We start from the raw sequence: 16,490 nt of genomic DNA, 5'->3' as shown, positions 1-16,490 counted from the left end.
CCATCCTGTTCTGTGTTAGCTCCGGTTAGCTCCGAGCATCCAGTAGTTAGTAGTATATTATCAATACCAGCCATTGGATTACTGTTTTCTGAATTGGGGAGGCTTTTAATCGTCAAAGTAAGAGGATTTTAAGTCATGGTATCCATAAACTTCAATCGGTTCGGATACTTTGAAGGAATTAGAATATCAACAAACCTGTAGGGAACGTCAGGCTACTGTCCTCCCTCACTTCCAGTGATGAAGCTAAGCTATGCTAACGGAGCGACTGTTCCCAAAGCTAAATGCATGCACAGAGATAAAAAAGGTATGTATCTTCTTGTCTAACTCCAGGGAAGATGTTAAATAAGCTAATTTCCCAAAATGTTGGAGTTTTCCTTTAAAGTAGAAAAACTAAAGTAATCTGTAAAATAATACAGTGAATTTCCTGTGAAAAAACATTTATTTTTTTTACAGTGTAGGCTTCTTAGAGTTAATAAAGTCCAGTCAGGACCCAACAGGTTACCTTGCTCTCCTCTCTCCTCTCCTCTCTCCTCTCTCTCCTCTCTCCTCTCTCTCCTCTCCAACAGGTTACCTTGCTCTCCTCTCTCTCATCTCTCCTCTATCTCCTCTCCAACAGGTTACCTCCTCTCTCCTCTCTCTCCTCTCCAACAGTTTACCTACCTTGCTCTCCTCCTCCAGCTGTTTCTTCAGAGTATCAGTGTTCTGGCAAAGACCCGTCTTGGATCGCTGGAGCTGACCAATCAGAGATTCTCGCTCTTCCAAACAACGGCTGTACTCAACTGAAATAGATAGATAGATAGATAGATAGATAGATAGATAGATAGATAGATAGATAGATAGATAGATAGATAGATAGATAGATAGATAGATAGATAGATAGATAGATAGATAGATAGATAGATAGATAGATAGATAGATAGATAGATAGATAGTCAGACAGTCAGACAGATAGATAGATAGATAGATAGATAGATAGATAGATAGATAGATAGATAGATAGATGTGTTTTTGTGTGTCTCTACATATGTGTATACAGTATGTGTGTGTGTATCCTCGTCCTACCAGTCTCTGTGAGAGCCCGTGCTTTCTGAGCATTGACCTCAGCCAGCTGTCTCTGGAGCTCGTCTGCCCTGCTGCGTGTCTCGTTCAGCTGGTCCTCATACACCCTGCACATCTTCTCCACACTAGCCTGGAAATCAATACATCTGATCAGAAATCAATACATTTGATCAGATATCTATAGATCAATAACGTTCTGCTATGAATCTCATTCATCTGGTCCTCAAATACATGACACACTTTTATACTCCTACCTTGTCAATAGTGCAATAAAACATAAATAATTGCATGTAATACACTAATACAATGAATCATATATCAGATATAATCAGATCAATAAGGTTATTGGTCCTAATTCTCCAACGGACTTACGAGAAAAGTTAAGAGCAAATTTCATCGTAACTCCACTTACAAGCTTTTCGGGCAGATTTTGACATTCACAAACGGTTCCTTCTCAGGGATTCGCTCGTAGCTAAGAGTAGAATTTACGAGCACGGAAAGGCAGTCATAAGTCGGACAGACTGGTGTGCGCCGTGTTCTTAACCTCTTAAGCCTGAGATTAATTTCACGTCCCAAATAGATCAATACAGTCCGTATTGATGTTGCGTTTATTTTTCAAATGTAGCCAAGAGTAAAGACCTTAACCTTATCAAAACAGCAGACAAAGTGTATATTTTCAGCACTACGTTTGTTTACCAATGATTTAAAGTGTTATTAGCTAAATATGAGCTTGTAAAAATCTCTGCGCATTGCACCCGGAAAACGGACGATTTAGACGTGAGGACGGGAAGCCGTCATGAAATCGTTGTAGTCCTAAGAAAGAGGAGACCCAGGGCTTTAAATTTCATAAAACTACACACCAGCCGCATACAAACGTAGTCCAACCATTTTTCTTTTACAGATATTGACGTGGAAGTTGTGTTTATATCTCACGGGTCGAACAAACCTCAACGTTATTGCCATAAAATACAACATATATTGTTTCTTTACCTTTCTGTGAACATCTAGGAAAAAGCTGCGTCGCAATCCGGTAAGAAATGGCGGAAATTTATTAATTAATTCACAGTCTTTCCTGCCCTGTAACGGGCGCCTGGTGGTACTAAATCCAGATTTAACTCTGCCATTGGAAAGAGGAGATTTGGGCCGATCCATAGATGTATGACTTGGCCATAATAAAGTAATTTATAGGCCTGATATTCTATAAAATTATATATTCATATTTCAAATTACATGTGTCCGGATGGCAAAATTAAAGAAATCTACAAAAACTCCTGTAAATCATCTGCACTTTGTTCATTTGCTTAGATGTTTAGTACACTTGATCTCAAATAAATAAATAAGAACTCAATCATGCAGATATAGCTATAGTGGAACAGAATGGACACATCTACATTCTGCTCTCAGCACACCCTATTCCTTTCATGCAGGCTATATATTTAATAATATATATTATAAATCTATAGTTTATTAGCAACAATGCACTAACGTATGTTACGTATGTTGTATTGTACTTGTGCTGTATAATGACAATACATTTTAATCTAATCAAATCTACTTTTGATCAGTCGCAAATCATTTCCAAGCTACCTGTTGAATATGGGGGTCAGCACAACACAGATGCAATGCTGAGCCTCTCGCTTCCAGTATAAGGAGCTGTTGAATCTGTTTGCACACGGTCCTTCATGCCCTTATAAGGAGCTGGAGGGGCGTTTCTGTATGCAAATTCAGGTGTACGAGAACACGCTTTCAGTTTACGAATGAGTGATGTTCTTCATTCAGTTGTGATCATTTTGGCAACTTACGATCGATCATCTCCTCTACGCGTTAAGGAATCCGGGGAGGACTATCGTAGGTTTCCTCTTACGAACTTCTTACAAGGGTATTGGAAAACGTATGAGAATGTTGAGGTCCATTGTTGTTAGTATGGGGTTGATGATAATGTTGTAGAAAGGTTAAGGGTTAAGGTAAGAATTAGTACCTTAGCCCAAGAGAGGGTTATGAAGTACCTTAGCCCTAGAGAGGGTTAGTGTTAAGATGAAGTACCTTAGCCCTAGAGAGGGTTAGTGTTAAGATGAAGTACCTTAGCCCTAGAGAGGGTTAGTGTTAAGATGAAGTACCTTAGCCCTAGAGAGGGTTAGTGTTAAGATGAAGTACCTTAGCCCTAGAGAGGGTTAGTGTTAAGATGAAGTACCTTAGTCCTAGAGAGGGTTAATGTTAAGATGAAGTACCTTAGTCCTAGAGAGGGTTAGTGTAATAATGAAGTACCTTAGCCCTTGAGAGGGTTAGATAGCCCTAGAGTTAAGATGAAGTACCTTAGCCCTTGAGAGCTGCTCCAGATTAGATGTGAGGTCATCAGCCTCCATTCTGAACTCAGCTTTCTCCCTCTCTAGCTTCTGTTTGGCTCTCTGTAGAGAGTCTATCTGTTCTCCCAGCTCCACCACGCTGTCAGAGTGTTTCTTCCTCAGAGTCGCTGCGGTTGCCTCATGGTGAAGCCCTGCCTCATCCAGTTCCCGCCGCATCTTCAGGTAGTCCGCCTCGCGTTTCCTGTCGTTGACACATAACATTAATAACAAAGTCAAGAGTTGTAACAACAAGGGCAGCTGGGTAGCGCAGTGGACTAAGCACTCGCCTACCACCGCAGAGACTCTGGGATCGAATCCAGCTGTCAGCGGTACCTCCGGCTTGGTCAGTCATCCCTACTAACACAATTGGCAGTGTTAGCGGGAGGGAAGCCAGTGGGGTATGTGTCCCGGTCGTTGTAAACTGCAACTCCTACTGGTCGGTAGGCGGTACTGGCGCCTGTTCAGCAGGGAGGGGGTCTGGGGCAAATAGCATGAACCTCCGCACACGTTACGCTCCCCCAGTGAAACTCCTCGCTGTCGGGTGAAAAGAAGCAGCTGGCGACTCCACATGTATCGGAGGAGGCATGTGGTAGTTCTACACCTTCCCCAGGCCGACAGTGGGGCAATGCGCGCAACGACCAGGAAGGGAATTGGCATAACGACTAAATCTGTGTGAGAGCAAACACACCTACAGTATTGCAGACTATTACACTATTCTAGAGAGAGAGAGAGAGAGAGAGAGAGAGAGAGAGAGAGAGAGAGAGAGAGAGAGAGAGAGAGAGAGAAGAAATGTGACTGACACCTGGTGGAGATTTGTGCTCTACTGAGATTTATTTAAACTAACCTGTTAATTGCTAGTTGGTTAGATAGTTAAACGAATCTCTTTATTGCTAGTTATCTCGTTAGTTAGTTTACTTAGTTTGTTAATTAGGACAGGAAGGCCCTACAGAGAGTGGTGCGCTCAGCAGAGCGTACTATGGGTATTGCACTACCACCCCTGCAGGACTTATACAACAGGAGGTGCAAATCCAGAGCCTGCAGAATAATGAAAGACCCTCACCACCCCAACAACAGCCTGTTCAAGCTGCTGCGGTCAGGCAAGCGCCTCCGCATATATGCAACAAGAACAGAGAGACTAAGACTCAGCTTCTCTCCAACAATGATCTCTCCACACACAAGCCCACATGAACACACACATACACACACAACACACATTCTTCACTCGCTCACACACAAACGCACCATAGGTCACTTTAAAGGAAAACTCCAACATTTTGGGAAATTTGCTTATTTAACATCTTCCCTGGAGTTAGACAAGAAGATACATACCTTTTTTGTCTCTCTGCATGCATTAGGCTTAGGGAACGCCCGCACCGTTAGCGTAGCTTAGCTTCATCACTAGAAGTGGGTCAGACCTTTACCCTGAAGTTCCCTACAGTCCCCTACAGTCACAAAATATACTCCAAATACAACTCCAAAACGTTCCTGTAAACATGTTGTGACCTGTGTATTTACCACGTGGAGAAATAAAAAATTATTGAATTCGACATTTACGTTTTCTAAGCAAATATACTCTGAACTATTTTTTGCCTAACCACTCTTCTCTGGGCTCAGTGATTTCACGTCACCAGTGCTACTTTCTAACGTGAGGCCAGTGTTTGTTTACATTTTCATTTAATTCAAAGGATCCGAACCGATTGAAGTTTATGGATACCATGACTGTGGTAAGTTTTCATTTATGTTTTTAGATGGAAGGCTGTATTCCATCTGTCTAACATTAGCAAATATTGTGAGATTGATGAATAGGACATAACGTTGCTGGACTATCAACCTAGTTAGCCCCTTTCGTGACTGTGATGCACGGCTACAGGGTTTGGGCGAGTGAATCCACACTTGTGGTATTATTATAACTCATTTATTGTGTAACGCTAGCCCCTTAAAACTTACCACAGTCATGGTATCCATAAACTTCAATCGGTTCGGATCCTTTGAATGAAATGAAAATGTAAACAAACACTGGCCTCACGTTTTTTATTTCTCCACGTGGTAAATACACAGGTCACAACATGTTTACAGGAACGTTTTGGAGTGGGCGGCTAGGTGGTGTAGTGGGCAAGGCGCTCGCCACCAATGAGGAGACGCTGGGTTCGAGCCCAGCTCTCCGCATTGCTATCAGCTTGGCTGGTGTAGGGGTGGGCAGTGTTAGGGGTGGGAAAGCTGATGGGTGCGGATCGGACGTTGTGGACAGCAACTCCTACAGGTCGGTTGGTGCGCCTGCGCAGCAGAATCAGGAAGCGACGGGGGCGGCGTGTCCCTCCCACGCAGACCCCGACGCTGAGAGATCGCGCTGTGCAGGTGAAAAGATGCGACGGCTGCTTCCTCGAGTATCGGAGGGCACATGTGATGTAAGGCTTCGACCACATTGCAGCATGCTTGTAGGAGGCATGGTCTAACAGCGTTCGAGACAGGTGAGGGTAGAATTGGACGATACGAAATTGGGATGGGAGAAAAATAGAAAAAATGGGAGAAAAAAGTAGATAAAAAAAAAGGAATAGGGCGGCTATGTGGTGCAGTGGGCAAGGCGCTCACCACGAATACTGGAGACGCTGGGTTCGCCTGTTCGAGCCCAGCACTCCACATTGCTTTCAGTTTAGCTGGTCGTCCGTACTAATACACATTAGCAGTATTAGGGGGTGGGAAACTGATGGGTGGGGATCGGGCGTTGTGGACAGCGACTCCTACAGGTCGGTTGGTGCGCCTGCGCAGTAGAATCAGGAAGCGATGGGGGCGGCGCCCCTCCAAAGCGCAGACCCCTGACGCTGAAAGATCGCGCCGCGCAGGTGAAAAGATTCGACTGCTGTTACCTCGAGTATCGGAGGGGACTCGTGCTATGTATGACTTAGTCCACATTGCAGCCGGCTTGTGGGAGGCAAGAAACAGCATTCGAGACAGGGGAGGGTTCAATTAACTAGAACTAGAAAATTTGATCACATCACACCAGTTTTGTCCGCCCTACACTGGCTTCCTATTCAAGCCCGATCTGACTTTAAAGTGCTACTCCTCACTTACAAAATTTTAAATGGGCTTGCACCGCTCTATCTATCCAATCTCATCTCCCGATACTCGCCCGCTCGTGCTCTGCGCTCACAAAATGCGGGGCTTCTATCGATTCCTAGGGTTAAAAAGAAATCCGCCGGCCACAGAGCCTTTGCCTACCGCGCTCCCTACCTGTGGAACAAATTACCTGCCGTCATCAGGGGCGCCTGCTCTGTCGAAGCTTTTAAATCCCTGCTTAAGACCCATCTCTTCTCTCTCTCCTTCAACCTACCCTGATCTCACCTGGTCGGGGACTGACCTTTAGATTAATCTGTCTAGTTTAGTTAGGATGTCTATTTTCCCCCATGTCTGCTTTTTTGCAGCACCACAAACATGGGAACTCTATAACTCCCCCCCCCTCCCCTCCCCCCCTCCCTCCCCCATCTCTCTGAGTGCCTGTCTCCTAGTGCTGACTAAGGTGATGGATGCCTCGGGGTCTTGGCCAAGATTGCAGTGACTGCTCTACATGCACCACCGAGGCCATGGATCAGCTACTTACCGTCGTCTGTCCGTGGTCTTGTCAACTGGCCTGTCAACGTGGTTTCATTGCTGGGTTAAGTACTTCTATTCTATTCACATAATATGCTTACTTCATATATCTACTCTATTCACATATATGCTTACCACTTGTATCTATTGCTATGTCCGCCCACTACAATAACGCGAGCTGTCTAACGCCTGTCCCGTCTCCCTGTCTCCCTGTGAGTTGCTGTCCTGGAGTGCTGACCGGAGTGTCGGACGTCCCGTGATGAAGGCTGGGAGGATGCGACCCTCTCTGCCTGCCCTCCTGTCTCCCTGTCTCCGGCGGCCTCGTAGTGGTGACCGGAGTGCTGGACGTCCCGCGATGATGTCGGGGAGGTTGCGACCCTCTCTGCGCCGCCCCCTATCTCCCTGTCTCCGGCTGTCTCGGAGCAATGACCGGAGTGTTGAATGTCCCGTGATTAAGACGGGGAGGACGCGACCCTCTTTGCGCCGCCCCTGTGCCTCAAATAGATTCGCTATCAGCTCTATCTTTAATCTTTCAAAATGTTCAGTTGCTATCAGCTCTATTTTTAATCTTTCAAAATGTTCAGTTGCTATTGCATGCACTCATCTGTGTTTCACTACACACTTGAGTGCATGCTTACCAACTGTTAGTCTACAACACTACTAGACATCTAAGAAGGGAGATCCCCCCTTGAATGGCCCTTCTAAGGTTTCTCTCCTCCACACTGCCTGTGGAGCATTTTTTCCCTATTGTTAGGTTTTAGTGAGTTTTTCCTTACCTTCGCGTGGGGTATGTCTGGGAGTGCTTGCATTCTTTCATTTATTTGCATTTATTTTAAATTTGTTGGACCTTATGGTGTTCTTGTTCTGTTCTTGACTTATTGTTATGTTTCTTCTTGACTTGTTTAAAGAAGACATGTACGGCCCATGGGGACATTAACGTGTGTTGTCGGGCCTTACAAATAAATTTGATTTGATTTGATTTGAATTGGATGATACGAAATTGGGATGGGAGAAAAATAGAAAATGGGAGAAAAAGTGGATAAAAAAAAGGGAACGTTTTGGAGTTGTATTTGGAGTGTATTTCGTGACTGTAGGGGACTGTAGGGAACTTCAGGGTAAAGGTCTGACCCACTTTCAGTGATGAAGCTAAGCTACGCTAACGGTGCAGGCGTTCCCTAAGCCTAATGCATGCAGAGAGACAAAAAAGGTATGTATCTTCTTGTCTAACTCCAGGGAAGATGTTAAATAAGCTAATTTCCCAAAATGTTGGAGTTTTCCTTTAAACACACAAGAAAAGGACACTTTAAGGGAAGGGGGAAAAAGGACACTTTAAGAAAATAACTTGTTGTGATTATTGCATAGTATAGTTAGAAATAGCAAGTATAGCATAGGGACATAGAAGTACAACTGTATTTGTATAGTAGTGTACATAAGACCCAGTGCCTTTAAGTCGTAGCTCAACATTGTATTGCAATTATCTCAGGATTTATTAACATGTCTATTTTATCATGTTTATTCTACTTATTTTATTTACTATTATTTACTATTGTATTCTTGCACAATCGAAGTGGGCATGGCCAACCGCATTTCACTGTATGCCCTGGTATGTATGTGATAAATAAACCTCTTGAAATCTTGAATCTCTAATTACTTAGTTACTTATTTAAACTAACCTGTTTGTGTCTAGTTAGTTAGGTAACAAAAAAGTGAGTAGGGACCGCACTCGAGGAAAGTCATTTTTAATATGCACAATTTGTATAAGCACAAAACGTTTTCAGCCATCCGGCCCTCATCAGTGTGCAATGATAGTTAGTTAACTCACCTGTTTATTGCTAGTTAGTTAGTTAAACAAACCTGTTTATTGATAGTTAGTTAGTTAAACAAACCTGTTAATTGCTAGTTAGTTCGTTAGTTAGCTAGTTAAACTAACCTGTTAATTGCTATCTGTGCAGCAGATGTGCCCCCAGCCTCCTCCAGTTTCTCTCCCAGCTCCTCCAGCTCTCTAGCGATGTCGTTCCTTTGTTTCTCTGCTTTAGATCGCCACGACTTCTCTGCCTCCAGCGCCTCCTCTAACTCATCGATACGAGTCTGAGAGGAACAAGAATTATAATGATAAGATCTGTATCATCAGCAAACATATCATCTATACTGTACATATCCCTTACCAACTCTTACTAGTTATACCGCTGGCCAGTATGAATTTATACCTGTATCACTGTACATAATAATACTATAACACTGTATATACATCTGATTAGCACTATTACTCAGTAGTACTCATTTATATATTTTATATCCAGTTTAATAACCTACTACTACACTTTACTGTTACTGTTACGAAGGGGGGTGGCGAGGGAAGGGGAGGAGAACCCAATATACGGACAAGAAGGATGAAACAGAGTTGCTCTTCTCAAACGTTGTGTTCCTTTATTGTAGAACACGAGAGCGATAAGAAACTGAATAATAAACCAAACATAAAGACGGCTTGAAATTCGACTAAGCACGTTACAAAGCAAAACAATAGTGAAATGCGCAGCCGAGCTGGCACTGAGGAAAACGAACTGGGTACACGAAAAACAAAGGGCAACAAAACGGAATACTAACCAAACTTACTTTGACTAAAAACAACAAAAGGGCAAAGACGACGTAGGCAGAGACATGACAGGTACAGGGGTAAATGAGGTAATGACGCCACAAGGAAGTGAGGACAGACCCACACTTAAATACAAGACTAATTATAATTAGCAACACCTGGCAAGGCCAGGCCAAAACACAGAATCAAATAAACACCAAACTAGACACAAAAAGCAATATCACACACAACAACCAGACAGGAGGACGACATTAAACAAGGGAAGGAAGAGACCAGGACAACATAAACGAGGAAATCAAATCAATTACATTTAACCAACACAAAATAATGGACTGCACCATCTGGCGGTGCCCGCTAGATGGCGGCAGTAGACTACTGTTCACATTGTCCTCACAGCCCCAGGCAGGGCTAAGCCTGGGACCGTGACAGTTACATTTACACTCTGGTTAGATGCCACTACAGAAATATCCCATTCACTTGATTTAATTGTTCATGTCACAGAGCATTTTCGACCATGTGACCTTCATCAAGAGGACAGGTAGAGTCCCAGGTGAGCCTAATTACTAATCATTATGATGACAATCATAGGCTTAATAGAAGGACCACTGACATGAACCCACCAGTATCTCTTTAATCTTCTTCTGAAGATGAGCCACCAGATTCTCTTCATCCTGAAACTTAGTAGTGACCTGACCAAGCTCAAAGTCCTTCCTAGAGAGAGAGAGAGAGAGAGAGAGAGAGAGAGAGAGAAAGAGAGTAAGTGAAAGAGAGAGAGCGAGAATTAATGAAAGAAAGATTGAGGGAGAATTGTATGTACTGATAAATGTAGAGCAGTATTGTCCTAACAGTGAGGTACCATAGAGCATGTTAGGAATGAGAGGAATAGATCTATTGTCCTTCTCCATCCTCCCTTCCTTTTGATTAACTTGTATAAGCTGGATTTCATTGAGTCATTGAGAAATAAGTGGGTGTTAAGCTGAATGATAAATGTGCGGCTTGTGGGCTGGAATCGGTGAAAATGCACAATATGCGGCACACCATGGAAAGCAGACAAGGGCAGCAACCAACCCATTATACCTAACTATCATATCAACCACCGCCTGATTGCTCTGCTCAGAGGCGGTGCTCGCCCAGGCCGGAGATCTTGTGTGCATGATGTGGTAAGCTAACCTTAGTTACTGTTGTTTATCTTGTCTTCATTGAAAACCAGACAATTTATTCAGTTTCTTCATCTTTGCTCAGTACTACACTTAAGTGTTAGGGTTGGAGTCAGTAACCTAGGCTGCTCTAGTTGAAACATTTAATGGGGGCTTGAGTCTGGGATGAATCTTGGGATAATGTCTGTTTAGTGATTAGCTAGTGAATTTACATCCAAGCATTCTGTTTGCGAGAAGAGGTACACTGAGTATTCAGCTCCGGAAAAGTGTAGGCCTTTAGGCTTTGGCGTATTAGCCATTTGGTATCAGATTCTCACATAAACACATGATTGTGCATGTGTGTAACTTAGTTGACTACCTAGAAAGGGAAGCGGCCAAGCGGGTGAAGATGTTTCTCGTGGATGTTGAGGTTAAGAGCTGGGTTATGCATGTAAATGCTCAGTGGTAACGTTAAAGGAAGAGGGTAGGTAAAAAGGTAGGTAGGCTGGTAGAAGAGAGATTCATTGATTATACTATGCATTGTAGTGCTAGCTTGTTTTGGCTCAGGCAGAGCTTTGGTGAGAGTTGTGGCATTTTTCAGGTTCGAGTGGCTTGTGGAAGGAATGGTTTGAGTGGCATTTTGGCTGCCACTGGCCCAGGTCCCTTTGTGTTGCGTTCTTTTCTTGCGCTAAACTCCTTTAGGCTACTAGAAGAGTAGCCAGCTCTTAGCCAAAAAAGCTTGATGTAGTCATGTTGTAGTACATATGCTTTTTCCTCCTGGAATATTAAATAATTTGAAGTCTAAAACCTCATCCAATAATGAATCAAGTAAAATAGCCTGAAAATGGAAACTAATAACTTGTGTTTATGGCCGACCATATTGGAGGTTTGTTTTCAGGGCTGAAGAAGCACTGCTACTCTCTTACTTCTTTAGTTTATCCTCCAGGTCCTGCTTGACGTTCTCCAGGTCACTCACTGACTCCAGTGACAGCTTCAGATCTCCCTCCAGCTTCCTCCTGGTTCGCTCCAGATCTAGCCGCACCTTCTTCTCCTGCTCCAAGGAACCTTCCAACTGTAGGGAGGAGAGGGGTGTATGATGCGATATGAATGAAGAGAATCGTTTACAAATCATTTACAGACAGTTAGTTTATCATTCTTACATCATCTACTTGTTGCTCCAGCTTGGCTTTGGCTTTAGCTAGCGTGTTGACTTTGTCCTCCTGGGACTGAAGGTCATGTAGAACCTGCTGATGGGCCTCCTGGAGAGCAGCCTTCTCTCTGGTCAGCGAGGTGATAGACTCATCTAACACCGACATCTCCTGAGACAGATTCTTTACCTATAATATACATAGAGAACATATAGAAATAACTATTAATAATTATATTATGGAGCAGCCTTCTCTCTGGTCAGTGAGGTGATATACTCATCAAAGGTTAAACACAGAACCTACCCTGGCAAATAAAGGTTAAACACAGAACCTACCCTGGTAAATAAAAGTTATAAACAGAACCTACCCTGGTAAATAAAGGTTATAAACAGAACCAACCCTGGTAAATAAAGGTTAAAAACAGAACCTACCCTGGTAAATAAAAGTTATAAACAGAACCTAACCTGGTATATAAAGGTTATAAACAGAACCTACCCTGGTAAATAAAGGTTATAAACAGAACCTACCCAGGTAAATAAAGGTTATAAACAGAACCTACCCTGGTAAATAAAAGTTATAAACAGAACCTACCCAGGTAAATAAAGGTTATAAACAGAACCTACCCTGGTAAATAAAAGTTATAAACAGAACCTACCCTGGTAAATAAAAGTTATAAACAGAACCTACCCTGGTAAATAAAGGTTATAAACAGAACCAACCCTGGTAAATAAAGGTTAAAAACAGAACCTACCCTGGTAAATAAAAGTTATAAACAGAACCGAACCTGGTAAATAAAGGTTATAAACAGAACCTACCCTGGTAAATAAAGGTTATAAACAGAACCTAACCTGGTAAATAAAGGTTATAAACAGAACCTACCCTGGTAAATAAAGGTTATAAACAGAACCTACCCTGGTAAATAAAAGTTATAAACAGAACCTACCCTGGTAAATAAAGGTTATAAACAGAACCTACCCTGGTAAATAAAGGTTTTAAACAGAACCTACCCTGGTAAATAAAGGTTATAAACAGAACCTACCCTGGTAAATAAAGGTAAAAGAAAGGTTTTTTGTTTGGTAACTGGCCTTGTTCTCCACAGCATGCCTCTCCTTCTCTACTTTAGCCAGGGTGATCTCCAGATCGTCCACGTCTTTCTTCAATGTCATGACCTCATCCTCCAGGTGTCGTTTCTTGGAGCTCAGCATGGTAGACATCTCCTCCTCATCCTCCAGACGCTCCTGTAGCTCCTTCATTTTGGACTCCATGGAGATCTTAGCCTGGATCAGCTGGTTACAGCGGTCCTCCGCATCTACTAGATTGTCCTGCTCCTATACGGTTAGAATCATAGAAACGTACATACAGTATTAGTACTGTATAATCAATACTATATACTGTATCTGCATAATACTGTAATACTCATTTTGTAGTAGTTACAGCAGTTCTCTGAGTCAGCTAGGTTCCTTTTGTCCCTAATAGAATAGAATCAAATACATACATTCAGGCCTAGGGAGATATTAGGCTTTCTGGGCTTCAGGCCAAGGGAGATATTAGGCTTACTAGGCTTCAGAACAAGGGAGATAGTAGGCTTACTAGGCTTCAGAACAAGGGAGATAGTAGACTTACTAGGCTTCAGAACAAGGGAGATAGTAGGCTTACTAGGCTTCAGAACAAGGGAGATATTAGGCTTACTAGGCTTCAGAACAAGGGAGATAGTAGGCTTACTAGGCTTCAGAACAAGGGAGATATTAGGCTTACTAGGCTTCAGAACAAGGGAGATAGTAGGCTTAATAGGATTCAGGCCAAGGGAGATGCTAGGCTTACTAGGTTTCAGACCAAGGGAGATATTAGGCTTCAGGCCATGGGAGATATTAGGCTTACTAGGCTTCAGACCAAGGGATATATTAGGCTTACTAGGCTTCAGACCAAGGGAGATGCTAGGCTTACTAGGCTTCAGGCCAAGGGAGATGCTAGGCTTACTAGGCTTCAGGCCAAGGGAGATGCTAGGCTTACTAGGCTTCAGGCCAAGGGAGATGCTAGGCTTACTAGGCTTCAGACCAAGGGATATATTAGGCTTACTAGGCTTCAGGCCAAGGGAGATGCTAGGCTTACTAGGCTTCAGGCCAAGGGAGATGCTAGGCTTACTAGGCTTCAGACCAAGGGATATATTAGGCTTACTAGGCTTCAGGCAGGGCTACTCTGCTACACATGCTGATATACAATGAGTACTCCCTTTCGGGTCATACTGCTTGATTGACTTACAGTCTGTAGTTGCAGAGACAAGTCATTCTTCTCCTGAACCAAAATCACCTGTCGCTCTTCGGCCACATGCCGCTTTGCCTCCGACCTAAACAACAACCACCACCACAGTGGAGGAAGAGACCAGACAGAAAGACAGACAGAGACAAATGTCAGCAAACATCATCAGTTATGGAAGCTTCAGGCTGGGCATCAAAACAACAGCCCAAACGGGTTTAAATTAAAGTTTACAGTACATGTTGGTTGGTTAGACCAATGTTGTTTCAGCTACAGTATTGAGATAAGATGTGGATTTCAAATACAGGCTAAATCAGTAGTAATAATAATAATAATAATAATAATAATAATAATAATAATAATAATAATAATAATAATAATAATAATAATAATAATAATAATAATAATAATAATAATAATAATAATAATAATAACAATAACAACAACAACAACAACAATAATAATAATAATACTAATAATAATAATAATAATAATAATAATAATAATAATAATAATAATAATAATAATAATAATAATAATAATAATAATAATAATAATAATAATAATAATAATAATAATAATAATAATAATAATAATAAACTTTACTTGTATAGTTTCTGTTGACAGAGTCACTTATAAGTTGTTCATGACGACAAGGTCTTCTCACTTAGCCATTAATCGGCGTGGTTTATTATCACATTGCATACTAGCAGTACATGAGACCTTCTCTCAGTGAGAGGTAGATGGGAAAGAGACAGAGGGGGAGTTAACATCTCCTTTTATACCTCTTACCTGGCGCCAGCATTAATAGCTCCGCCTATAGCGCCCTCTTGTGGAAACAGTTAGACAGTTACATGCAATCGTATACATCACATAACTTTAACAGTTTCATACATAAATTGCAGCCCAAAGTGCTTCACAGCAGTGAAGTAGACATAAAATGGACATAAAATAAACAGACAAAATGAGCATGAGATTGACAGAATAAAAGCAAAGAAAAGGGTAAAAGCAATGCAAAGAATAATAATACATAATTTATGGTTAAAGTGGTGCTGTAAGTGGTTATTTAAAAAATAAATATATATATATTTTCATTTTTCTTTAATAAGTGTTACAGTAAATAGCTCTACATTCCAACAGCCATCACTGATATAGAGTTTGGTCAGTGACATGGGTCTCCCAGTCCCTCCACTCTACAGTGAACAGAAAATACATTGTCTGGTATCCCCACTTTATCCAATCAAGAGAGAGAACCCTAGACATTTTTACTTATTTCAAGAAATCTCACCAGGCTAAATTAGCTTACTGCACTGGTAGATTATTTTACTTGTTTCAACAACATATTTGCTTAAAACTACTTTTTATTTCTTATTTTTGTCAGATTATTTTTGCAGTGTAGTGGTTCTAAGTGGAAAAGTGATACCAGAAAATGTATTTTGTGTTTACTGCAGAGTGGAGGGACTGGGAGACCCATGTTACTGACCAGACAATCTATATCAGTGATGGAGTGTAGAGCTATTATTTTAACATGTAGACCACTTAGGCGGCTACGTGGCGTAGTGGGCAAGGCGCTCGCCACAAATGCGGAGACGCTGGGCTCGCCTGTTCGAGCCCAGCGCTCCACATTGCTTTCAGTTTAGCTGGTCGTTCATACTAATACACATTGGCCGTATTAGGGGGTGGGAAACTGATGGGTGGGGATCGGGCGTTGTGGACAGCGACTCCTACAGGTCGGTTGGTGCGCCTGCGCAGTAGAATCAGGAAGTGTCGGGGGCAGCGTGAGCCTCCCACGCGTTACTCCTCGCCACTGAGAGATCGAGCTGCGCAGGTGAAAAGATGCGACTGCTGTTACCTCAAGTACCGGAGGGGACTTGTGCTATGTATGACTTAGTCCACATTGCAGCCGGCTTGTGGGAGGCAAGAAACAGCGTTCGTGACAGGGGAGGGTTGAATTGGATGATACGAAATTGGGATGGGAGAAAATATTGAAAATGGGGGAGAAAAAGTGGATAAAAAAAAATGTAGACCACTTATTTTAACAAACAAAAAAATACCACTTACAGCACCTTTACACCTGACTAGATTAGCCACTTCTTCACACCCAACCCTGATGTGGAATAATGAAATACCTGTTTAAACACACACACTAATAGCAACTTTGACGGTTTTCGGGGGGAAAGTGTTCATGACAGAATTGATATATGGGTTGAATGAAAGACTGATTCATGTCAGTCGGTCTGGACTCAGGTCGGCCTGATGCATGCTGGGACAGAGAGACAGACAGGCACATAGAAGAGACAGATAAACAAGCAGACAGATGGAGAAACATAATCAACAGACAGGTAGAAAAATACTCAGACATGCAGACATGCAG

General features: G+C 42.4%; 1 protein-coding gene across 1 annotated transcript in view; it reads right to left on the bottom strand.

The window, feature by feature from the left end:
* LOC311243993 (myosin-7B-like) overlaps nucleotides 1-16,490 on the bottom strand; it is a gene marked incomplete at both ends in the record, with an annotated part of 128,528 nt that overhangs the window by 39,124 nt on the left and 72,914 nt on the right. The window contains 9 exons of the mRNA XM_084333401.1: nucleotides 661-779; nucleotides 1,063-1,189; nucleotides 3,372-3,603; nucleotides 8,917-9,074; nucleotides 10,200-10,290; nucleotides 11,642-11,787; nucleotides 11,876-12,052; nucleotides 12,949-13,191; nucleotides 14,123-14,207. Of these exons, the coding sequence (XP_084189527.1) occupies nucleotides 661-779; nucleotides 1,063-1,189; nucleotides 3,372-3,603; nucleotides 8,917-9,074; nucleotides 10,200-10,290; nucleotides 11,642-11,787; nucleotides 11,876-12,052; nucleotides 12,949-13,191; nucleotides 14,123-14,207 (1,378 nt within the window). The remainder of the gene's footprint in view (nucleotides 1-660; nucleotides 780-1,062; nucleotides 1,190-3,371; nucleotides 3,604-8,916; nucleotides 9,075-10,199; nucleotides 10,291-11,641; nucleotides 11,788-11,875; nucleotides 12,053-12,948; nucleotides 13,192-14,122; nucleotides 14,208-16,490) is intronic.

This window comes from Notolepis coatsorum (genome assembly GCF_963971535.1).
Source record: "Notolepis coatsorum genome assembly, chromosome: 17".
Taxonomy (NCBI): Eukaryota; Metazoa; Chordata; class Actinopteri; order Aulopiformes; family Paralepididae; genus Notolepis; species Notolepis coatsorum.
Note: the sequence above shows the minus strand (reverse complement) of the source record. Positions and strands in the feature narration are given on the sequence as shown.